Below are 26,095 nucleotides of genomic sequence, written 5' to 3'. Positions count from 1 at the left end.
ATTTCTTTCCAGAGGTGAAACCATTAATGCGGCACGATATTGTGAGACTTTAACAAAACTAAGGCGTGCAATTCAAAACAAACGAAGAGGAATGCTCAGTAAAGGAACTGTGTTGCTCCATGACAATGCTCGGCCCCATACTGCTGGTGTCACTCAATCGTTAATTCGACAGTTTCATTGGAAGCAGTTCGATCACCCGCCGTACAGCCCGGACTTGGCGCCGTCCGACTATCACTTGTTCCTGCACATGAAGCGCGAGCTTGGTGGCAAGCGCTTTGGATCTGACGATGACACGAAAAATGCTGTGGAGTCGTGGTTATCGAAACTGGCGGGAAGTTTCTTTGACGATGGTATACAAAAACTGGTCACCCGCTATGACAAGTGTTTGATTATTGGCAGAAACTATGTTGAAAAATAGTTTAAGACATGTATTTTCATGTAAAAATAAAATTGGATTTGAAAAAATGGTTTTACTATTTTTTTTTTTTAAACGGTACTTAGTTTCCGAATACACCTCGTATATATATACAGGAATTACATGTGTATATATGAACATGCACATGCACACATACATATACACATATAGACAAAAAGTAAGAAATGATTGATTAATTTTTTGGCAGCATACTGCACGGAAATAATAATGAGATAACGTTGTTTTAAAATTAAAAATGTTGTAATACTTTTATATATGCACACACATATATATAAATATACACACACAAATACAAGAAAGAGTCAAATTATACCTATGAATGAACTTGGAGAACATTAAAAAGAATAGAATTGCTATTGGAAAGTGTAATAGGATGCTGTTAACTACTGCTTCAAAGGAGCAATTTATGATTTCTTCACTGAAGCTTCAGCTGTCATAAGAAGAGCATGTATCATTTGCTACTGATGTTTATTTTGAACTTCTTATCCTGACTTTATAATGAACTAGCTGTAATTAAACTTTCCCACAACTGACTGACTTGTATTATTTCTATATCTTTTCTCTCTTCTAGCAGTTTTCTGCAGTATTTCTGGTCTCACATTCCTAAATGAATATGACTCTTTACATCTTCAATCTTCCTCTAAATTGTAAACATAATTTTGGATACCTTACATAGATCAAGAGGGTAATTTTTCCCTTTTGGCGTTATGATGACAGTAGAAAACTGGACTTTTGGATTAGGGTTGCTTAACATGTATTTGCAAGCCAGACTAATAGTAAACTCTGTTTCAAATCTATCACATAAAACTATATTTCTAATTTGTTATTACAAGTTAGAATTTTTGGCTTAAAGGCAAATTACCTGAGGATTATAGTAAAATATAAAAGGAATTTAAATTTTTAGATGTATTATTTTTAACAAGAATATGAAATTAAGAATTTTCTGCTTTTTAATAGTTAATGGATTTTACTTATTAGAGTTACTGAGTAGCGGTGTAACAAAAATTTCAAATTTATAGAGCTTGTTAAAAATTTCATGTTTTATTGCTTAAATTTCCAAACATTATCAAAATTTAGTACTAATTTACATTATTAGTTCTTTAAGAAAATAATAATTTGTATGTTAAACATTAAATAAAAAATTAACTAAGACATCATAATCAACAGCTTTTTTTTTTTTTTCCCACCCGCTGCTTTCAGGGACTGAATTTAATCAGAATTTAACATTTTGATGAGTCTGAAAAGTAATGCACTGGTAATCTATCATTACACTTTAATGCATTTTCACTGAACTTTTATAAGAGACATGATCAAAGGACCCATGAAGGAATTGACTTTTGTTACTGACTGGAACTTCGTCATGGTGTTCCAGTCAGTAATATAATAACTGGAACGAACGACTTTTTATTATATTTTACCAACAGATAGAAAAACTTATTCTAACTTTGACTGCCCAGTTGGAGAAATCAGAATTTTATGCTGGTAAATTGCCAAGAAAGCAATAATCATAAAATAGATTCCATAGAAAAAAATTATTCCTAATTGAACATATCTGAAAGATAATTATCATCAGAATTAATTGCTAATCTCATAAAGAGAATAAATAAAGTCAGCTTATTAATCTTTTTTATAGATTAGTTTAACATGATACTGCAGATCATTTTATCCTAGCACTTTTAATCTTGATATCAACATATGGGAAATGCATCATTATTATTTTCTCACATACATTTTTCTTCTTTTGTGTTGTGCAACTTGTTGGCCTCAAATTTAAAAGAGTATTAAATTTTGTAACTAGTTAGCTTCTAATTTAATGTGGCATTAATTTTACTTGTAAATATGGTAAAAATTTTATGTAATTGTAAAGAATTTGGTAACTAGAAAAGCTGTATCTGAATTTAAATATTCAAAACTATTTTTTTATCTATTTTTACAATTTCACGTTTTGTCAGTACAGAAGGGGGGCTTTCTCTCCTGGATGAGATTTTTGAGGCAAAAAAGAATGAGGAATATCCTGTGACTATTGGATAAGGGGCTTAACTGTAAGGCTAGAAAAATCCTTCAACGGTTTACCCTGTAAAATGTTGAAGGAAAGAGGTTGATGCTTGGGGATTCTCGCTTGTGACCATGGTTGGGGGCTAGCAGCTGGAATGTACTTACAGTCTGAAGCATGGACACATGGAGGTCTACATGCCAGAAAGTGCATTTTCAATGCTGTTGACCTTTTCCAACGACGTAATAAGGTAAATCAACAAAGAAGCAATTTCAGCCAAACTTGGAACACTCTATATAGTTTACTAATATACCCTTATTTCTACTGGAGAAGACTGTGACACCTTGGGTTTGCCTGAATGCAGAGTGGTGTTCTCCTCGCCACAATAGAGTAGTTGTCACTTAGGAGCATTTGCGTGAAGTCGTGTTGTTTTTTGGCTGAAGAAGAATGAGAAAGAATGATGGAAGCAGACATGTTGAGGGGTAGGTGAGAGCAATTCTGGAGTCTAAAACAGCTAGCTAATTTAACAGAATCTCTTTTTCCTATGCTTCTTCAGAGATGAATTGTCAGACATTCTCAGTGTACTTTCTATGTTAATTTTGGAGTAAAATTATAATATTACACATCGGGAAAGTTCTGAGAGTTCTTCTATAGCCAAGTAAAATTCTCATCATGCAAAATCTTTATGTAATTTGTCAGCTTTTTTACATATATATATATTAAACCTATGTTTTTTCCCTTTTAATATTATTTTAAAACTCGGAAAAACATAAGTAATTAGTTGCAATAAAATGACTTATAGATGATTTACAACCTGCCTTATTAAATATCTTTAAGAAAACCTTTTTAAGACATTTATTGTTTTCAATTTAGGTCCTGCAAAACAGAAAGCATTTGAGGGAAATATTTTTTGCAAGGCTCATGCACAAGAGATCTAGTGATTTAAAGTTATAATATAATTATTATTTTCTTCATTAAATAAATGTAAAAGTATCCAAGCAGAATTAATTTATAATAGAATGATATTATAGAAAGTTTTTCAAAAGATTTAGTATGACCATTATGTTTCGATATTTAAAAGCCTAATTTAAATATAAGATGTCATGCTCTATGCCTAATTTTTGAAGGATTAATTCTTCAACTAACAAGTCTATCAAATTGCTTAGCATAAATTAGTTTCAGGCATTAAACTGAAATCTGCATATAAGATTAGATTTGAATTTCTTTAGAATTTTATTATTACATTTTTTAAAATTAAAATGCAAAATATTTTTTGAGCTACCTAATTCTTTTTGAACAGAAAATCGAAATGAACAAGCCTTCTTCTATCAAAATGCCAAAGATCATAAAATATCTGTCAGTTATGAAATTTTAGAAGAACAAACAGTTTTTCAGTTTTTTTAATTTTTAATTTTTTTATTATTTTTTTTAAATAACGTCAAACGGTTGTTAAAACAATTTCTAAAACCCTGCATATTTCAAGTTAGAAAGCTCAAAAGCATGAGCTGATTTTATAACTTTACCAACTTTAATAAAAGTTAAGAACATATTTCAAATTTCATCAGCATGTTTTCATTTTGTATAGTTAATACAAATTTAAAGTAAGATTTACAATTTAAGTATGCATAACACTTAAAAAGGATTAAACAGCTGTAAAAAATTAATTTCTAAGAAATTAGGTTTATTTATTATTTATATCATCATTATTCAAATATTAATTTTTTGTAGCTCAAAGATTCATTATATAAGTTTTAAAATATTTTAAATACATATAAATAAAATATTTGTCAAGAAAAAATACGCTGTAAATACAGAGCAAGTTAAAAAAAATAATCACCTCATAACATAATTTGTATCTCGAATTTATTACAGTTCTCCCATACCAAACATTTTGCACATTGCATTCTGAATCCAATTCCCATAGGACACTAACTGCATACCTAAATGATGGTAAATTTTAATTAAGATTAGTGATTAAGATGAAAAGTTGCATATATTTTTAAAAGACTTACAAGAAACACATATTAACACTTCTGACATTCTTAAATGTATGCTTAATGAAAACAGTATAAAAAATAAAAATGAATTTATATTTCACATTAAATTAATATAAAGTAAATAACATAAAAACACATAAAATTATGAAAACTAACAATATTCTAGAAATGTACTGTAAAAAATACAAGAACTATTCATAAAAAATATTTTTTCAAGGACTATTCTCATGTATCAATGTATGATTAGTTTCTCATGGATTCTCATAATGTAACCCCGTTAGCACAATTTGGCGGTCTTTTATAGATGAAAAAGTAAAAATTATTTACCTGGTACGAGTTGGTGATTTTTGTGGCTTTCTTTTAAAAACATTCTCAAATTATCAATATTTATTATAAGTTGGCAACATATTATTAACATATAAAAAGAAAAAAAAAACATTTAATGTGTTTGAAAATATAAATTAAAAAAAAATTAATTATAAAATAAAGATTAAAAAATAGAACATATTTTTTTGCGAAATTTTTCTCTAAATTTTAATGCCGTTTTTCTCACCATGTATACACCAATCTATTTTCGATGAAAAAAAATCAGAGAACTGCAGAAACTTCTCATTGCATACTGACTATCTACCAAATTCATCTCATCACAACTCTCTTCAGCAATTTTGAAGCAAAATACCACATTCCTACTGAATTTTTACCACATTTCCTTCCACTGCTGGCAAATTTCACTAGCGATATTTCAAAATTGAGTTGAAGGCAAAAAATATTGCAATTTTTTTATAAAAACAATCGGAACTTAAAAACAACACATATGAAAATGGCAATGTTGCTTGACTGAAGTATTGTTATTTGAAAGATTGTTATGAGCATGGTTACCTGAAGAATACAGAGGTAGTTCGCACATTTTTTAGACGATTTTGGTAAGCGGTAATAAAAAATCGTTTGCTGCAAAAGAAGTAATTGCAATTGTACTATGTTTTTAAAAGTCAAAATTATCATCTGTGGCTTGAAAGTTTTGCTGTTATTCAAAATGGCGAATTTAACAAAGCAGTGGTTCGAAGGCTATGTTTACGCTCTTTCCAAAGAGAAATATGCATATTCCGTTATCCAAAAACGATGTGAGAGTCATGGTTTTGTGATATCTAAAGCGTCGATAGGTAATATTATCAACAAGAAAGGAAAAAAACATCAAACTGGAGCCTCAAGTGGGACAAAAATTCCAAACAAGTATCCAAGGAAAAAACGGACATCTTCGACTATTGCAAAGGTACGTTGTTTAATGTTAAAAGAAAATCCCCCTAGTCAAAGGACAATTGCAAAATCATTAAAATGTTTGGTGTCCACTGTAAACAAAGTGATAAACGTTGATTTAAATCTTAAGAAAGCGAAAAAATGCAATGTGCATCGTCTTCTTCCAAAGCATATCGCTCAATGCAGGACACGCTGCAGAATTCTATATGAGAAATACTTATCCAAAGAAAAATGAAAAACAATTGTCACAATAGATGAAGCATGGGTGTACTTAAATGATTGTAACAAAAAAAGAGTCATTTATTATCATAAAAGGGGAGAAAAAAATTTAAGTACATGGTTCAAAGAATCGAAAGAAAGTTTTTCTAAGGGATTCATGATTGTTGCTGGTTTTTCTTATAATGGCAAGTTAAAAATAAAGAGAGTGCAAAAAAATGTCAAGATTAACTCCAAATACTAACAGGAACATATTTTATCGCCAATTGTTCTGAATGAAATACCATCGCTTTACTCACAGTGCCATCAATCTGTGAGACTCCATCAGGACAAAGCTAGCAGTCACACATCAAAATCCACTGTAAATTTCCTAAAAGAAATGGAACAAAAAACTGGTATCAAGGCCATACCCTTCAACGATATCCCTACTAAATCTCCCGATGCGTCACCAGTGGATTTTTGTGCTTTCGGACTTTTAAAAACTGCATTATCCAAACGTTATCCCCAAACCCTAACAGAACTATAGAAAGTTGTTCGGGAGGAATGGGATAGAATATCTCTTCTGCCACTTCAAAAGGCATTATTATCCTGGAAATTGTGGTGTCGAAAGATAGTTCAGAATAAGGGATGTCAAATAGAACATTTAAAACACAAGAATTTTATGTAATTTAGTTTTGTGAATACAATATACATCATCTAAAAAATGTGTGAACAGCATGTGTATTTGTGCACAATAGTTATTTATGCCTATGTGAGTTTGGTACATCCTGAAAATTTGGCAACTTCTATAAGGTGGTTGTGATGATATGTAAGTAAAAATGAGGGATGTGGTCAAAGATGATGTTTTCAGAAAAACTGGCTCATACTCGAATTACAGAAGTGCTGGTAGGATCCATGTAATTGGCAGGAATCGAATCTCAGTAAAATATCATTTAATGGCCACAAACTTCCATAAAAAATGCTGTTGTATTATGTTACAAATACAGCAAACCATAAAAATCCACACAGCCAGTCTGTATGACTGTTGGGAACTATGTACTGGATGAACTACCAGTAATCTGCATGTAATCAATCAACTACCATTGATAAACAGCATCAGAATCCAACAAAAGGTTCTGTTATGATTGCACTTTTTGTTAATAAGTAAGAAATTTCATTACCCTTCTTTGGGTTGACAAGAGCTGCTGAATGGTGGTGGCATCTTACCTGAAGAAAGGATTTTTTTGTTTTAGACAAAACGCTGTTTAATCTGACGGCACTTTACATCTTGATGTATGCATTATATAAAACATTTTCTATATGTTTGTACCAGAATGAAGTAGAAATATAACAAACAGCTACAGCAAGTATGCCAACAATAAGCTAAATTACTTTCATTTGTGGAACACCTAGTGGAGGGAAAGAAATACTTTAAACTGTATTCCTAACACTGCGGCTTCAGTCACTTGGTTACTAATGTGCAGGTGATGGAATGAAAATAATAATTCTGGATAATATGTGTGATTTAATTCAGACCTCACGTGATTTAAAATATTAACCAGAATCTTATACCCCATCGTCTCAGTGGTTCTAATGCCTGTGCTGCACGTCAATGCATTTAATTTGAAGAAAAGAATTACTGTTTTTTAACTCATTCATGGAGTAAAATTCTTATTACCTGCATTTAATCTGCAGTTATGCATTTATTCATCAGTTCTAGTATCAAAAATTCAAAGCGAAATGTGCTACCATGTCCTGTTTCTCTTTGGTCATTAGCCACTACATTCAAGGTCAGTGCATAGCTGACGAATGCACTGCAGTCATCCAGCAAAGAGGACTTCCCCCTTTCTCTTTTCCCCTCCCACAATGTAAGAGAGTGGTAAATTGCATGGAGTTACATTATAGCTACAAGGAGAGAGTATTTATCATTTATTAATGAATTTAGTGAAATATATTATTATTTCTTAGTACGCTAGAAGTGATTTTTCTGTGTTGAGGTTTAATTTAAGACTGGCTAATCCTTATTTTTGAATGTGCTTCATATGACAAAGTAATGCAAAACAGATATATGAATAACACACAAATACCTTTAATGCATAGGTTGAACATCTGAATACAAGCAAAATGCAATGAAATACTTTGAATTTTCCATGAAATGATTTTTTAACGAAGATTTATAAAAACAGAAAACAATATTGATAAAAGATAATATTTAATGGTAAAAAATGCGTTAAATTTTATTTATTTCTTCTTTCACAAAGGTTTTTTGAATTGCTTGTTAAATATTACTGCATATACTCAAAGACATTTTACATTTTCCCACAAGAATTAAAGAATCAAATTACTTTCCTAAGATTTTGATTAAAAAAAAAAACTCTTCTAATATCTCCTTATTCCTTTACATAGAAAATACAAAAAAAAAAAAAAAAAAAAAAAAAAAAAAAAAAGATGCATATATAAAAGAACTAAATACCTGTCAACATTTCCTAGTAAGGAACACAAATTACCACTGAGTACTTGAGGCAGCATATCATAACGGCGATCTGGTAAGTAAACAGATGTGGATCGACTTCTGGCTTCAAGATCAGTTGCAGATAATGGCTGAACAAAATATGTTACATCAGCAATATGAACACCCAATTCTAGCATACCATTTGACAGCTCCCTTAAAAATTACAACAACAAAGTCTTTTATATATACAAGTAAGAATAAAAATAAGAAAATAATGCATAAAATTAATTTTACAATCCTTAACTAGTTTCCCAGAATTATCTTCAAAATTAAGCAACATTTCAAGATTTGCTTGAAATAAACTAATATAACAAAACAATTTATTCTTCCTCTCATAGAAATAAAAAATTAAGGAAACTTATTGCTAGGTGGCTTATAAACCTTCACTGAGAAATAATTATGCAATATCTTATATAAGTTAGATGTTTTCATAAGTAAACATCTGCTAATGGCTACCATTTTGATATACTTTTGCGCTGATGGTGCTACTGGTTACTGGGTATATATTTTTGATAGTTTAACTGTACAACCTTTTTTTAACAGCTTGATTTTTTATTTCATTATTACCACAGTTTGATCACAAACTAGTCAATACTAAAATAATTCAGTAAAAACATAAAGAATTAAAAAAACAAAAATGTGTTCACTTCAAATAGGCTCTCAGATACAGCACCCATAAACTACTAATGAGTATCAATATTTCTCTCAGATTTATTTAATATTGCATTTAAATAATTAAATTAAAAACTGGTTTATTCAAATACAATTTTTTTTCGCTTTTTGACTCAGCCATATTTATAATTATCAACTTTCAGAGCAGAAAATTAACCAACATTTGAATAAAAACCAACAGGCATTGTTAAGGAATCAACTTTAAGATAGTACGATAAATTGGTCAACAAGCATATCTTTTTTTTCACTAAAGGATTATCATCTAGTTAGTACACAGTAACTATCAGCTCTTCCTCAAAACTTAAAACTGTCAATACTGCTAAACATATCCTAATAGTTATATGCAAGGAACTTGACCTTTTCAACAAAAGAAAGCTTGCGAGAAATAGAGATTTCACTTAAAATTCTCTACTAATTATCATATTCAAAACTTATTAACATGCATTATGCAATGGAAAGCAAGATTAACAACATTTTACTTCTAGGTTTTGAATATAGAGTGAAACAAAGTCAGTGGTATTTCCAGACTGTTCAAGTGAAAGATGTCAAGAGAAAGATTGCTTAAAACCTATTTATATAGGCCTGTTTTAAGGTACAGGGGATGAACAGGGCTTAGTTTAATGATGGTTACTAAAATAGCTCATATCAGGAATAAAAATTTCGTAAAAGAAAAATTGAAAGTTTGTTGGTTTGAGATAAAACATTTATTATAAGATCTTTCGTTTAATTTTTTTTAAGAGGGTTTAAATTTTTAATGGTTGCTCAAAAGGGCTCTTCTAAAATTTGTTATGGTTTATCAGTAGAAATTATCAATAGAGATGACCTAGGTGGAACAGCGAAACATTTCAGAAGATACAAGATGTATATATTTTAAGAGTAACATGGGAACATTATGTATCTTCTGTATTTTAGAAAGTGAAAAAAAATCTAATTTTATGAAAATATTTAATGAGATATATAAAAAAATAAATGCATTTTTATTTAAATCAATCAGATTAAAAATTAAAAACCTAGTATTTTTAAGAACTGAACCTATTGCTTTTAAATAGCTTAGTTTATTAATCAGTACCATGGATTAAATTTGAAAGATATTACATTTTACTGAATGGCAACAAACTTGAATGAAAGGCAAAATGACGCATTTGCAGTAGGCAACATTTAAAGGGAAACAATGCAAAATTAAGTTTTGAACCTGATAGCCCTTTTAAGCTCTTGGGGGGGGGAAGACTTTTTTAAATTGGTGTATAGCTATAATTTATGAAAATATATAAGAGCACGTTCTGTAGTTCTTATTACACAAACAAGGCTAAAATATTGAAAAAATCTACATATAACATGTCTTGACTATGGACTTAAGAAACTATTCATGTACAATAAAAAGCCTATATTACCAAGTTAGCATCATATATATTAAAAAAAGTCTACTATACAGTATATTAAAACTGCAATTCATTTTACCATAATGAAGGAAAATTGCCATAATGAAGAACTGATAAAAATGCAATTATATATTTATTAGTTTTTTGGCTACACAATATCCAAAGTGTAAAAATTTTAACTCCAGTTGAAATAGTTATTTTTCAGTGTAACTTTATTATTATATATTCATTTTAAGCAGAAACAGGCAGAAATTAAAAACTATATAATTACTATATAAATGCAGTGATAGTTACTTTACTGATAAAGCATCATCAACATCTTCACAGCCTTTAGGATCAATGCTAAAAATAAAATGTGAAGATCTGAGATCTTTTCGTGTTTTTATCTCACTTTCATCTGGTTTCCACGGCTTTTCTTCACTAACAGAAGGCAGCTCCAATATCTAGATTAGAGAAAATTTCTGCAATTAATCTGGACAAATCCAATTTATGCTTGCATAATAATACACTCAATACCTAAAAATTTTTAAACTATGAAAGAAGGGAAGGGATAAATGTGAAATAAGATTTTATTTTAAAAGCTGATAGCATAAATTCATATCTACAATGTGAAACAAAAAAAAAAAAAAAAAAAAAAAAAAACTTTTCCACTGAGAAGAAATATCTAACTCTAAACGCATGTGACAAGTAAACTAAAAAATGTAGAAATATTTACTTCTATATACTCATAATATGTAAATTAATCATGAATTGTAAAGATTTCATAGTTTATGAATAACTGAATTTTGCTGATATACAAGACAAAGGAAAACTATTCAAAGATTTTACTTTTTAATAAAAATAGTAATACTATTTGCTTATAATAATAGTGGATATTTGCTTTATTTTGTACGTAAGCTTCATTTCGTATGTGAGAGTTAATTAGTGGATTTTTTTTTATCCGATGGCAGATTGTGAACAATTACAGAGTAACACAGTCCATTAATCTATACAAGGCCAGATGTGGTGGTCTCTTTATTTTGGAGGCACCTAATAGGTAGGCAACCATCACCTCCTTTAAAGGGACAGACAATTACAACCATGCCTTCTCCGGGATTCGAACCCAGGCTTCCCTAACCACTATACCGTCTGGGTGGCAATTAGTGGGTGTTTGTTTTATTTTGTATGTGTCACATAAGTTTTCTAGAACCACTTAATCATTATTTGCACAATGCAACAGAAATGCAGCAGTAGTAGAGGGGGGATCCCCTAAATAAAAAACAAAAATACTAGAATAAAGTATTCACAGAAGCAAATGATGGTTGACTTCAATGTGTAATTTGTGATTATATGCTTACCAATATTTGCATTTTTCCTACTAATATCCAACATAATTTTGAGAAAACCATTCTGAATTGAAAGGCAGTCTGTCTAAAATTTTTACAAGGAAATGCACCAAAATTTTGCCATCGGAAAAAATCATGAAAATATTTCTAAAACCATTAACAAAAAAAAAAAAAAAAAAAAAAAAAAACATATGATTCAAGTAAAAAAAGTATGGTAAAGTATGTTTTATTTTAAAGATTCTTACTAAAGATTGTATAACTGATATTGCCAAATGCTTACTTGACAAAATAGCTCTAAGTTAACCTCCAACATCCCTTTGTGAAAGAAATCCCTTTCTTAGGTGAGTCAGAGATAAGACTGATAACTTGAAAGAGGCACTTATTAGTCACATCAGGTAAATTAAATTTGGATTATAAATGGATGAATACATTGATGTTACTGGGTTAGTAGTTTCAATAGTATTTGTTTGTTATAGTTAGTTAAAAAGACCTAAAGAAGACTTTCTTCTTTGGAGATCACCACCAAACAACATAATAGCGAATGAAATACCTAATCTTTCAGATTTGATCAAATGAAAAATCATGGGAAAGCTGTTTAGATATATGCAATATCAGTCACAAAGCTGCAGATGTTTCTAAAATTAAAGACATGACAAAGAAATGTGGTAGAAGTAATTATTTTATAGCAAAGATAACAATGCTGAAATAATTAGCGGATATCTAATGTCAGCACATACCTTATTGTGACATTGAGCCCTATTCCTTGCAATATTACTCTGGTCCCTCAAAGTGATTCTCGAAGGTCCACAATCTTTCTTCTCCTATTAACTAAAAAGATTTTGTCATTGACCACCTTTAAACAGATGACCTTGGAAATCATACACAGCATATCAAAAAATGGCATCAAAATCTTCACTGAAGGTAGCAAAATTTCTGAGAAAGCTGACAGTAGAATTTATATTGAGATCCCTCAGAAAAAAGAGACTTTAAGATGTAGATAAAAAATAAATGTGTCATAGATTTTGATGCAAATGCTAAAGTGCCTTTTTTTTTTAAAGACAGAACACATGTAGTGGTTGGAGTACCTGGGAAAAGGAGACATCCACTGCTTCCCTCTTATGAAATGCTTTTCGGATGAAAATACATTACGAAATTAAGATAAAACAGAAAATTATCTACACATCTCGAAGTTCTGAAACATTTGTTCAAACACTCCTTTCTCTCAGCTCATTTGCATGGTGCTTGATAATAGTAAAATATGTACTGAGTTAAGTTCAATGTGAAAAAGTAAAATAATAAAAGAGAATGAAATAAAATAAATTTCTCAGTTGAGCAAAATACAAAGTATTCATAAATTTTATACCTCACAACAAGCCCAAAATCATTTTTATGTTAGACTTAATTTAGGCCTATTGCTGCATTACAGAGCACTCTGTTTACAATATAGTGGGTAAAATTAAATTAGAAGGGTCTTATACACTCATGTCCAAAAATTAAGGATAATTCGGAGTCATACGGAAATCAAACTCTAAAATAAATATATCACCTGTAAAATTACTACACACATCTTCAAGAATCATATGCAAATTTCAGGAAGTAACCAGATGACACCGATGGTACGTCACAATGACGAGATTGTAAGAGAGTGATATATAAGAAATACAGGCAAAGAAGTAAAATTGTTCGCAGGCACTTTATAAGCATTTCAGTGCAATAACCGAATAGTTATGACATAAAGGACACATTTGGACGATTTTTTATGTGGTAGAATTATTGGCCGTCTGGGATGTGGGCGTACCCAACTGGAAGTATCAGACGAACTTGGAATTGCCCAGAGTGTCATCTCCAGGCTTTGGCAACGATTCCAAAATGATGGTAATGTGAGTAGACATTACAGCACAGGTCGCCCCAGCGTTACAAAGCCGAATGAGGACCGGTATTTGGCAGTTACTGCCAAAAGAAACCGGAGCACAGCCTCAGACCTGTTTTGTCAGCTCTCTTCAGCCACTGGTACGACAATTTCAAGGCAGACCGTGTACAGACGCTTAGGGCAGATTGGTCTATATGCTCGTAGACTTGTCTGATGCGTTCCACTTGCTTGAACTCACTGTCGCCTGCGGTTGGCCTGGAGTACAGAGCATGCATTGTAGACACCGCAACAGTGGGCTTGTGTGATTTTTTTCTGACAAGTCCAGGTTTAGCTTGCAGTCTGATTCTCGTGGGACTTTCATATGGAGAGCTCCTGGTACCCGTTACCACCAAGAAAACATCATTGAACGACATTGTTACGGTGGTGCAGGAGTGCTCGTTTGGGGTGGAACTATTCTGGGTTCCAGAACTGACCTGCTTGTTCAAATTGGAACCATGACAAGCCAAATCTATCGGGACGTCATTCTGGGACAACATGTACCTTTGTTTTGGGGCGCGATGGGCGTACACTTTGTGTTTATGGATGACAACGCCGTCCTCACCGTGTAAACATCGTAAGCGAATGCCTTCAATCAGAGGATATCACCCGTATGGACTGGCCAGCATTCTCACCGGACTTGAATCCAGTAGAGCACGTATTGGACATACTTGGCCGATGAGTTGCAGCCCGTCAACCTCCTCCTACATGTCTACCAGAACTTCGGAGAGCATTGCTTTTTGAATGGTGTAACATCCCCCAAGATCAGATCGATAATTTGATATTCAGCATGCCTAGGCGTTGTACGGACTGTATTGCATAGTCTGAGAGACATACTGGACTGTACTACATCGTCTGGGAGACATGTATTAACAATCATACCAACCATGTAATATTGTTTTTTTGTAAAAAGTTTTTTTTTTTTTTTTTTTTTTTTTTTGTAATTTTCTCCCAGGAGAAAAAAATTGCTATTTTTTTTAATTATACAGTCAAGTCATTAATTCGGACACCCATAATCCGGACCTCAAAGCTACAAACTTTCTGCGCATGCGTCGCTTTGACGCACGCACAGAGGTGTTTACGCGTGCGCGTAAGACCTTTACGGCTGCAAATATATGTGTGCGCATGTGCGTTTAATGTATAACGGACGGTAAAAGGTAAGCTAAAATTAACTAATTCAGTTAATGTTGCAGATTGCGTTGTTCCTTAATCTTCAAATTGGATCCGGCTTATTATTTTTTGCAGATTGTTAGAGCAATTTTATAAAAGTAAGCTTGAACTTTCGATTATGTCAAATAGAATTTCCGATATACATTTACTAATATGTAAAGGATTTACAAAGTGAAAGTATGTTTCGAAATCCGAAATTTGTTTATCAATTTCACGCTGCTCTGCGGCGGGGGGAGGGGGGAAACGCCGTTATGCATAATGAATTGGAAGTTGATTTGTCAGCACTATCCTTATCTTCACGGCCGATGTTTTTATTTTATTTGGCTTATAATTCCTTACTAAATGTAGTATTTCACGTCGATGTACTCCGTCTTTGATATGATTTAAAGCAATTATAGGACTTGAACAGCGGAACTTTGTAACTAAACAAGAAATTATGTCTGTTTAATAGAATTAAAGAGAAAGTATTATCACATGAAAGGAAGCAACTTAACAACAATAACAACTTAAACAACAAGCAACTTAACAACTTACATTGAAAGAAATGTTTAATAAAGTAAACAAATAAATATTAAGCTTTTTTTTTTTTGTAAATTTTGATACCCTTTAGATCATAATTGTTCTTTATTTCATAAATTACGGTTTCAAATTTTTAATTTTGTAATTTCTGCATGTCATCTTAACAGATTTAAACTGATGATCTATAATCCGGAAAAATCGATAATCCGGAATCGCCGAAGTCTCGACGAGTCCGGATTAACGACTTTTGACTGTATCAAACATATAGCATCTTTTTTTGCTCTTTACCTTTTGTTTAATAAATAAGCTTTACAAATAAGTCAAATTTGTTTTGCTTCTAACTCTTCCTTTGCCTGATTTTGCATTATCCTTAATTTATGAACATGAGTGTATAATGAATAAAACAATTTTGAATAACAAATATGAACATGTAAACTGACGGGAAACAAAATCTCAACACCAAGAAGGATTTGTGATAAAGAAAATTTTGTAGCCATGTTTATACATCTGAAAGATGATGTCTATTCGTTTGTGCTAGTGGCGCTACCAGTGGCGCATAAATGTGGCACTGGTAGCGCCACTATGAACATGCAAATCAGGTTTGCTTTAAATATGTACTGTAAAGTTTGTGAGCATTATTTATCACTGAGATTTGATGTAGCAAAATGATGTTAGTCAAGAAAGCCTTTAAGAACATGAAGAAACCATTAAGAATAGCTCAGTTTGGATGAAGTTGTGTAATAGGGCTACGAGAAAATGGATATTCTTTCCCCAATACTGCAATAAGACTTGGCAGGAAAGTATCCACTGTGCATGATTGCTGGCAGCAGTGGTCAAAGGAAGGAACTGGCTCAAGAAGAGAGGGTTTTAGGTTGCCACATGGCACTACTGAGAGGGAAGGCTGCAGTGTTTGGAATATTCTGTGGCCCATCATACTGCGTCTGTACCAGAAATTCGAGCTGCAGTTGGTACTACAGTCAGACAACAAATTGTTACAAATCAGTAACTTTAAACTAAACTTACACCTGGAGTTATGGTCTGGGCAGCAATTTTGTATGATATTATAAGGAGCACTCTCATGGTTACCCCATGCATTCTGCCTGCAAACTTGTATGTCAGTCTAGTGATTCAACCTACTCTGCTGCCATTCATGAACAACGTACAAGAAGGTGTGTTCCAACAAGATAAGGCTCACTCTCATATTGCTGTTGTAATTAGTAATTGCAATACCTGTATACTGGAATACTGAATACCGGTCTTTTGAGCCATTTATACAATTTTGTAATACTGGTATTAACAGGTTTAAATACCGTTTTTTCAGTATTTACTAGAAATTTTTAAAATTTTCTCCACTATATGTTCAGGGGTTGCCAACATAGCAAAATAGTAAACGTTTTTGTTTTTATGTCTCCCTAACGGGCAAAATTAATTAGATTGTGAATATAAAGTTGCATCATACAGTCTACAGAAGTGATACAATAGGTGAATAATCCAAGGAGGCTGGCTAAAACTGTTCTGTCCTATTTCAGCTCACAGCGATACAGCACATGCACAGAATTAGTAGTCTGATATTTGTATCTGTGAAAACAAGGTTGTAGTTGTGAAGAAAGTGCGTATTTAAAAAAATTTCAATATTTTTTAAATTGGAGAATTTGTTATTCACATTATATTTGCATATCATACTTTAGGGTTCAAAATCTTTTTCAGATTTATTATACACTCATAATTAATAAACCCATAATATGAAAAGAATAACTTTAAAGAACATAAAAAAAATCTGTTGATAACACTTCAGTTTGTTTTCTTTATTTATATGATGAAAAGAATATGATGGCACAATGAAAAAAATACTCAAGAGTTATTAAAGTGAATGGAGGAAGTTAGCTCCATTGGAGGAAGAAGCGGACTCCATACACATTTTAAAACGAAACATGATACAAATTTGTAAAAGAGAAAAGAATCTAATTGCGATGAAGATGCAAATTTAAGCACGGTTTCTAAGCCCAAGTCATCAAGGATTTTAGATTATTTTTTTTGGGGGGGAAAGATAATTTGGATGAAATTATAAGTAAAATGAGAGCATTAGATGGTTTGTCATTTCGAGTGTTTTGCACTTCTACTGAATTAAGAAAATCACTATCCGCCAGAGGTTTTAAAAATCTACCAACATCAATTAACACTACAACAGGGTTCGTACACATTTCTACACATGGAAATTAAGTACTTTTAAGGACCATTAATGAAAAAAATTAAAGACCTATGAGCAAATGGGAACTGAATAAATTCAATTAAAAATATTATATATACCTGAACTTCATTTTTATAATACCATTCTAAAAATAAAATAGATCCATACGTAGGATGCATTGTTATTAAACATAACTTAATTAACATAATTATTAATAAGCTTGAGAATAAAATAAACTTTATGGAATTTATCAAGTAGCATTAAATATTTTACACTTATAAGCTGCTAATAAGTTGCTAAATAATAATTTACAATAAGCTGCTAATTTTATTTTAGTAATATGAAATATATATGGTGAGGCCCGGTTACAGAGCTGGTGTGGTATAATTTTTAGAATTTAATTACACACCAAGCAACTAAATTTATAAATGCAAAACTTTTAGAATTTAGAACAAACATTGGTAGCAGAATTTAGAAAGGCACCAGACAGCAGAATTTAGGATTCACAGAGACTGCATCAGGTGGTAAAATGCTCAGAAAATGTGTATGATATATTAAGACATATTAGGTGAATCTTTTAAATCATCAGTTTCCAAGTTCTTTATTAATAAAAAATCCTTTTTATAATGCCTGTCCATATGATAAGATTAGAAGCATTTTGGATATTTTCCATACCTGTGTCTAGTGAAAATCAAGAGATTAGAAAAAATGAAATAATTTTGAAATGCTTAAGTTTCATTCTTGCTCAGAAACTCAAGTATCCCACCATTTATATTAGAAATAGGAACAAATTATAACCCATGAACCCATTCAAAAGATAACCATATTTGTCAGTGAATCGCCAAAAATATTTCTTCAAAATGCTAATTCACACACAAAATGGCAGCGGTAAAAAAAAGAGAGAAATTTCAGATAATTAAAATTAAATTCGATCTGTCGATTTTGGCCGAAAGTAAGGACTTTTAAGGACCAAAAATCGATTCCAAAAAATAAAAAGCTAAGGACTTTTAAGGATCGTACAAACCCTGTACAAGAAGAACTGCTATAAACTACAAGTAATGGTGCTAGCAATTCTTTGAAAAACGAGTTAATACAACTAAAAGTAAATGGTGAAAAATTTAGTCTTACATTTGATGAATGGACAAATGTAAGAAATAGGAACTATTTAAATATAAATATTCATTCAGAAAAAAAATTGGAATATAGGACTTACATATGTCTTGGGAAGTATGCCAGTCGAAAAATGTATGGAAGTGCTTAAATCTAAATTAGGGTAACACAGATTATCCCTGAAAGAAGATATTGTATCCATAACGACTGTTGAAGCAACGGTTATGAAAAAAGTTGGAAAGTTGATTGGTGCAAACCAGTAATTGTGCTATGCTCATGGAATTCAAATAGAAGTAATAGATGTATTATACCAAATATATATACTATATAAAGAATAGAAGAACCCAAATACTGTGGATTTAGAAACTTTTGATTCCAACATTGAAGACAGTGAGAGTGATACTGACAATGTAATGGTTGAAGAAGATATTGTTAATAAGGATGAAATATTAACTAATTCTAAGAATTGCTTCCTTTTAACATACTAAGAATTGCTTCCTGTAATTGACAAAGTTCGAAAAATTGTTAAGATATTTAAAAGTTTCCCTACAAAAAATGCCTTAACCACTTGCGCTAAAAAGATGTGCCACGCACGTCGAGATGCTTTTGTCTCAAACCGCGCGCAAAAATGAAAATAACGTGGTGCACATGTCGCCTAACAACGAGATTGTTTATTTCTCAAGTTACAGCACTGGATTGCACTCACAGGCGAGGAGCGGCATAAATGAGACACTTTACCACTTGTTATATTGTAGCGCAAGGCACCGCAACCATGAAGTTTAGTCGTAGCACAAGTGGTTAATACAAAAATACTTACTAACTGAAAACAAAACAGAACATATGCTAATATTAGATTCTAAAACACATTCGAAGAGTTTACTCCTAATGATGGAACGGTTTTTGAAACTGAAAAATCCAATCCAAAAAGCAATAATTAACTTGAACCTGCAAATTAATTTTTCCGATAGTAAATTTGACTTAAAACTAGAACGGCGGGAAAATCTTACTTACTGGAATGGCGGTAAGGGGTCATTTTGACCTTTCGATTAAAGTACAGAAATAACAACGGTAAAACAATTTTAAATGCCATACATTGGCATAAATATGTACTTTATATATATTTCATAATTTACATTTAATATCACATGATAATTTATTGACTTTTTAAAATACGATAAATGTATCAAGTACATGGCGATCAACTGGATCATACTACAATTACTCAAATAACTCATTGATTTAATATAGCAATTGATTTCAAACAAATTGTTTCACAAATTAAAACTAATGCTAACTAAAATAAAGCACAATTTATATTATATTTTTTATGCACTTACTCGAAGGATGATTCACTTTCTAAATCCAAAAATGAGAAATGTTTTCTGATGTTTAAGTTATATCATTATATGTGTAGCTGAATAGACTATGTAAAGCATTTCATTTCAATTCTATTTAATGTTTAAAATATTAGAGATTACACGTATGTATTAAGAATTAATGCAGATGATACAAAAATAATTTTTATCAATTTTTTCAGTGCAGTTTCCGCACACAACTTTGGAACAAGATGCACAATATTCTTGAGATTTGTTTCCATTGCATCTCTGTACTTGGCACTTTTTTCTCTTTATATTCATTTTCTTTTCGTGTGTTTTTTCTGAATACTCAGGAAGGATCTTTGGGAATTTTGAAGCCATATGTACCACTCTTAACTCCTCTCCTAATTTCAGTAGAAAATCTCTCCTGTTAATGGTGTTTCCTCTTACACTTTTATAAATTATCCAGACATTAAAAGCCGCATGATCCAAAATATTGAAAAAGATATGTATAGGCCCATCATCTAGAAGCTGATTTAACTGAATATTTTTGGCACATCTGATCATGAATATCCACACCATACTTTGTTGCGTTGTAAAATGCTATTGAATCGGGCAACTTCTTGAGACTGTCTTCAATTTTTACAGTAGAATGTAATGAGCTCAGTAGAAAAACGTTTTTGTTTCTTTCGCCTTGATAAATGGTAAGTGTGCTATTATTATGTTCCACTATTGTCGATGAATAAAGATTACTATGCATATTTTTCAAAGATATGGGAATTTCACTTCTGTTCTTTTTCATTGTGCTGACCATAGTTGTATTTTTTGATTTTAGCATTTCTGCTAGTTTAATGCTAGTAAAATAGTTATCTGTGGTAATAATCCTCCCTTTGTTTAAATGTGGCTCTGTTAATTTTTGTTAAATAAACTGATATCATATCAAGAAGCAAGTCAAAAATAAGAAGCATATCTTTTCACATTTTTTTATTGAAATTTAACAACACGTGCACAACATTACAACGACATCCATAGCTCGCATGCAGAGAAGAAAACTTACTGTTGCCAACATGGTAAAGATAAATGTACCAAAACTAACATGCCTCCTTACATTTATATTTATTAATTACAAATAAACATAGATATAAGCAACCTTTTCATCTTTACCATTTACAATTAAGTATAGACATAAACAATAACATTCAACACTTAACACAAGTTATTTAAAAAAAAAGGGGGGGGGAGAGGTTTTTTTCATTAACTTAAATGTTAAAATCAAAGTTAAACACAATTTAGTTTTTTTAAGGACATTGCCAAATCTATATCATCTCAAGCAAAAATATTTAAACAAACATCACTTAAATAAACAGTATACAAAATTTATTTCAATTTCAAACCTTCTCTGAATTTCATAAATTTAACCTTTCCTGAAGACTTGGTAAAGATATCTGCAATATTTGATTCTGAATCAACCTTTACAATTTAAATTACTCCATTTTGAACATTTTCGTGTACATAATGATATTGAGCTTCTATGTTTTTTGAATTTTTAGTGAAATTCCCATAATTAGCAATGGCCATAGCTCCTGAATTATCTTCATAAATTTTAATGGGGTGAGTTACATCAGCAAAAACATCATTCACAACATTTTTTTAAGAAATTAACTTCTGTCACAGCCTCAGATAGAGCAATATATTCAGCAACACAGTTTTGCTTTTTGGATTTCCAGTAAATTGGATTACCAAATAATTCAATAAGGCCCATATCACACGGCGTTTGTTTCACACGAACGACTATTTCGGACAATTTTTCTGCCTGGTTTACTACTGAAAGAAAGATGCACGACTTTTTCCTTCCTTTCCAAAAAAATTGCAGGTTGTTTGTTTTCAACCAATCAGCTATCAGCTTCGAATGCTATCAGCTTGTTTGTAATGGGGAACCAGTTTACCCTGCGTTAACCCCAAAGCAATCTGTGTTGATTGGCTGTTGTGACAAAGCAGAAAAATTGTTCCAAACAGTTGTTCTTCCGAAACAAACCGACGTGTGATAGCAGCCTAACAAACCCAGTAGTTGACTTTCTGTCAACAATATCACCTACCCAATCAGCATAAACATAACAATTCATAATATCAGTTTTAAGATTTTTATTATAGATTAATATTAGATGTTTTGTTAAGTATAAATATTTTAAAACTCTCAAGGCATATTTGAAATGTGTCTCATCATAACAATTTTGAAATCTACTTAAATAATTTACGCTGAAAGCTATGTCTGGTCTAGTACCATGACTAATATACAAGAGTGCTCCTATTAGATTTCTATATTTGACATTTTGATTTAAATTAGATTGGCTTAGTTTAAGATTAATCTCCATTGGTGTATCATAAAGCTTTGAATTTTCAATACCATACAGTTTAGCTAAAGATTCAATATAATTTTCCTGACTCAATGTTAAGATATTACTATTCTCATTATCATATTCAACATCAATTCCAATGTAGCTTTTTATTTTATTTAAATCCTTCATTTTAAATTTATTATGTAGTTGTTCCTTAATATCATTAATTACCTGAGTATCTGCAACATATCAACAAATCATCAACAAATAAAAGAATACATACAAATACATCATTTTCAGATTTTACATAAAGACAATAATCATATTTATTTCTACAAAATCCTATACACTCAATATACTTGTTAAAACACTCATACCAAGCACGAGGGCTTTCTTTCAACCCATATAGTGCTTTCTTTAATTCATACACTCTATTCGAATTATCATTGTAGCCTTGTGGTTGTTTAACATAAACCTCAGACACAACATAACCATTTAAAAAAGCAGTCTCAACATCCATTTGATGAATATTTAAATTATATTGAGAAGAATATGAAAGTAACAATTTTAAAGTTTGCATCTCAATGACAGGGAGTAAATATCCTCAATACTATCTTTTTACTGAAAACCTCGAACCACTAATCTAGCTTTAAAAACATTACCTGGATTTCTTTTGAATACCCACTTCACATCTAGAATTGCTTTATCCTCTGGTTTAGTCACTAGTGTCCAAGTGTTGTTTTTAACAAGACTGTTCATTTCACTGTCCATTGCCTCTTTCCAATGTCCAGCCTCACTGCAACTGCATGTTGTCGCCTCTTCAAAGTTACCTGGAACTGTAGCGTCACAAAAATTTGCATTAACACAGTAGTACCCGAATTCTTCATGAAATCGAACTGGTGGTTTGATTTGCCTTCTTGGTCTAATTCCACTTTTTGTTTCATCTTCATTTATCACACTGTCCTTGGAGTTATCATTACTCGATTCATATGACACTTCTTGAGGTTCATTCTTCTTATTTGTATCATCATTCTCATTTTCATCATCCCAACCTACACACATCATGTCTTCTTCAATGATGTCAACATGCCTGGAAACTATTACTTTGTTATTCATCAAAACTCTATAGCCAACTTCTGTATATCCAAGTAAAATTCCAAATTCAGCCTTTTTATCCCACTTAGACTTTCTCCTTTCTTCTGTTTTTCTTACATGCACTCTACTTCCATATAATTTCAATTCATTTGCAGATGGTTTGCACGCAGAGAAGAAAACTTAGTGTTGCCAACATGGTAAAGATAAATGTACCAAAACTAACAATTTTATGACAACATTTTCACACAAACATAATTGAGAATTTGCTGTTTCATCTTTTCCTAGATAAGAAAATCCATTCAAGAGGTATTTAGTATCAACGTCGACAGATAACCAAAATTTTATTCCAAATTTGTCAGCATACATTGTGTAAATCTATACCTAGCTTTGGATGGGAATAATTGCTCATCAACAGTTATACTATTTTGTTCTGGCCGGTAGCACATTTTGCAGTTTTCAATAAATTTGTTCCACATGTCTGATGCAAGAGCAAATTTAACAGTCTGTAATCAAGTGGATTTTGTTGTCTTTTCATCGAACCTTAAAAATCGTTTTATTTCTTTCAATCTATCTCTTGATATAGTTCCTTTGCAAATTGTATTCCCCATGCTTCAGACCACAAGAAATATAAATCTAAGCCCTTTGCTCCTGTTACTCCTCGAACATACAATATAGTGACAAAAGCATCTAACTCAGTTAGAGATAACTTCCAGTCTTTATTTCCAAGCTGCCAATGAGCTTTGGATTCTGTACATTTCTTTACATGCAGCAAGATATCATCATCAATAAAAAGCATGAAAGCACTAGACAGTTTGTCCCTCAGAAACACGACTCTTTGCAAAAGATGTTGGTCCTGCTGTTTCTCTTAGAACATTATAAGCAGAAACATGGCTACAGACTGAATTTTTGAAATTTATTTCATTTTATATAGTGCTATCAGGAGCTGTAGAAACAGTTTTGCAAATAACCTGATCCGTTTTTACCCATTTATTTCTGCTGAGTTCTTCGTTTACTTCACTGTTCTCGGATTCACTAATAGTTTTCGTCTGGAATTCATCTTCAGTTTCTACAGAAAAATTATCAATTTCACCTCCGTCAGACTCATTTTCAGATAGCTCCTGCAACAATTTTTTAATTTCTGCATCCGCAAGACCTCTTTTCCGCTTATTAGACATTTTTGTAAAAGTTGAAAAAAGTAGTAAAATATCAGACAATGATAGGGAATATATTTTAGCATATGATTCTCACAGCGTAAAGGAAAAGTGATAATGAACTTGATGGCAGAATTCATATGTACTGATATACTGATTTGAGATTACCAAGAAAACATCTGTCTTAACTGTTATCACGTGCAGTAAGTAAGTGAACTAACAAATGGCAAAATACATCTGTAAAATAAACTATTTCTGAAAAGAAATGTAAGCATGAAAAACGCTGCATCTACCTTTCTTGCAGTATTTTCCTCAAATGAATAGATAATTGCAAATAAAGGAACAACAACTTATGTAGACATTACAAAGCAGTCTGACCACCCAGGTTTTTATCCCTCTGGGAGATAGTATGAATGCAATCGAAAAATCTTTATCAGTGAATGTTTTCACGGGTTATTTAACAATGCCTCGAGCAGAAAGAGAGATAAAAGTTATGGGGTCAAAATGACCCCGTCCGCCATTCTAGCAATACATGCAAATATTTCAGAAACTAACAAACCTAGAATGCTGAAAATATTTTTACAAATATTTGTTATCTCTTTAGGAAAAGCCAAAAAATTCCAAACAATTTCTTCTAATAAAACAAAAGTAATCAACGGTCAAAAGTGTTCAGGGGTCAAAATGACCCCTACCACCGTTCTAGTGTTAATATCCAGAACTGCATCAGCTCTACTTCCAATAAAACTGGCTGTGGAAGCATTAGAGATATTCTAATTTATAAACAGCTAATGCAACAATAAATTTCATGTTGCAGCCACTAAAAGAACAGCACATATCACTATCTGAAGAATTGTATACTACATTGAAAAATCGCACAGAAGAAAGGCATACCAAAATAGAAAATGTCTTATGGTACTTACATAATCAGAATAATTTTTAAAATGAAAGGGAAAAAACAAAAAGAGACTAACCAAATCAAATTTGATCAAGCTTATAGTAAATTTTCTTAAAATCTTTTACCCACAAACCTATCCAGATTTAGAAGAATTTGGTACAGTTATTGAAGATGATGATGACACTAATGTCCACATCCACAGTGAAAAGGAATTGTCTCTTGAACAAAAATTAGAATTAGCCATAACTAAAAAAATCTCAACAACCCAAAATACAATACAGAAATCAGTTATACCCAAAACCATCTGATGAGAAATCGACTTCTTTGAAGATGAGGGATTTAGAGGTAAATAATTGGAAAAAGTATATATCACACATTGCTAACGGTACCACCAACTAGTGTAGATGCTGAAAGAGTGTTTTTGACAGCTGGGTAATTTTTGTGGAAAATTACATTCCAACCTTAATGACAGTACAATTGATTAATGTTTTTTAAGATCACATTTAAAAAATTCGTAATAGTACCACAGACTGAATAATGATATTTACACTTTTTTTGTGATTTAAATACATAAGATGTTCCTTGTTTCTTCACTTTTTTGTGATTCTTTATATACTGTTATAATTTATAAGTTACAAATGAATTT

The 26,095-nt window shown here is 31.5% G+C and overlaps 1 protein-coding gene across 2 annotated transcripts in view; it reads right to left on the bottom strand.

Moving 5' to 3' along the window:
- LOC118188817 (DIS3-like exonuclease 1) overlaps nucleotides 1-26,095 on the bottom strand; it is a 218,659-nt gene that overhangs the window by 49,073 nt on the left and 143,491 nt on the right. For both annotated transcript variants that reach the window (XM_085815332.1, XM_085815331.1), the window contains exons 11-13: nucleotides 10,733-10,881; nucleotides 8,349-8,540; nucleotides 4,267-4,369 (exon numbers count right to left, since the gene is read on the bottom strand). In XM_085815332.1, the coding sequence (XP_085671458.1) occupies nucleotides 4,267-4,369; nucleotides 8,349-8,540; nucleotides 10,733-10,881 (444 nt within the window). The remainder of the gene's footprint in view (nucleotides 1-4,266; nucleotides 4,370-8,348; nucleotides 8,541-10,732; nucleotides 10,882-26,095) is intronic.

Source organism: Stegodyphus dumicola, chromosome 4 (assembly GCF_044657685.1).
Source record: "Stegodyphus dumicola isolate Sdum_Otavi_A_Nest chromosome 4, ASM4465768v1".
Classification (NCBI taxonomy): domain Eukaryota; kingdom Metazoa; phylum Arthropoda; class Arachnida; order Araneae; family Eresidae; genus Stegodyphus; species Stegodyphus dumicola.
This window is presented reverse-complemented; position numbering and strand designations above follow the sequence as displayed.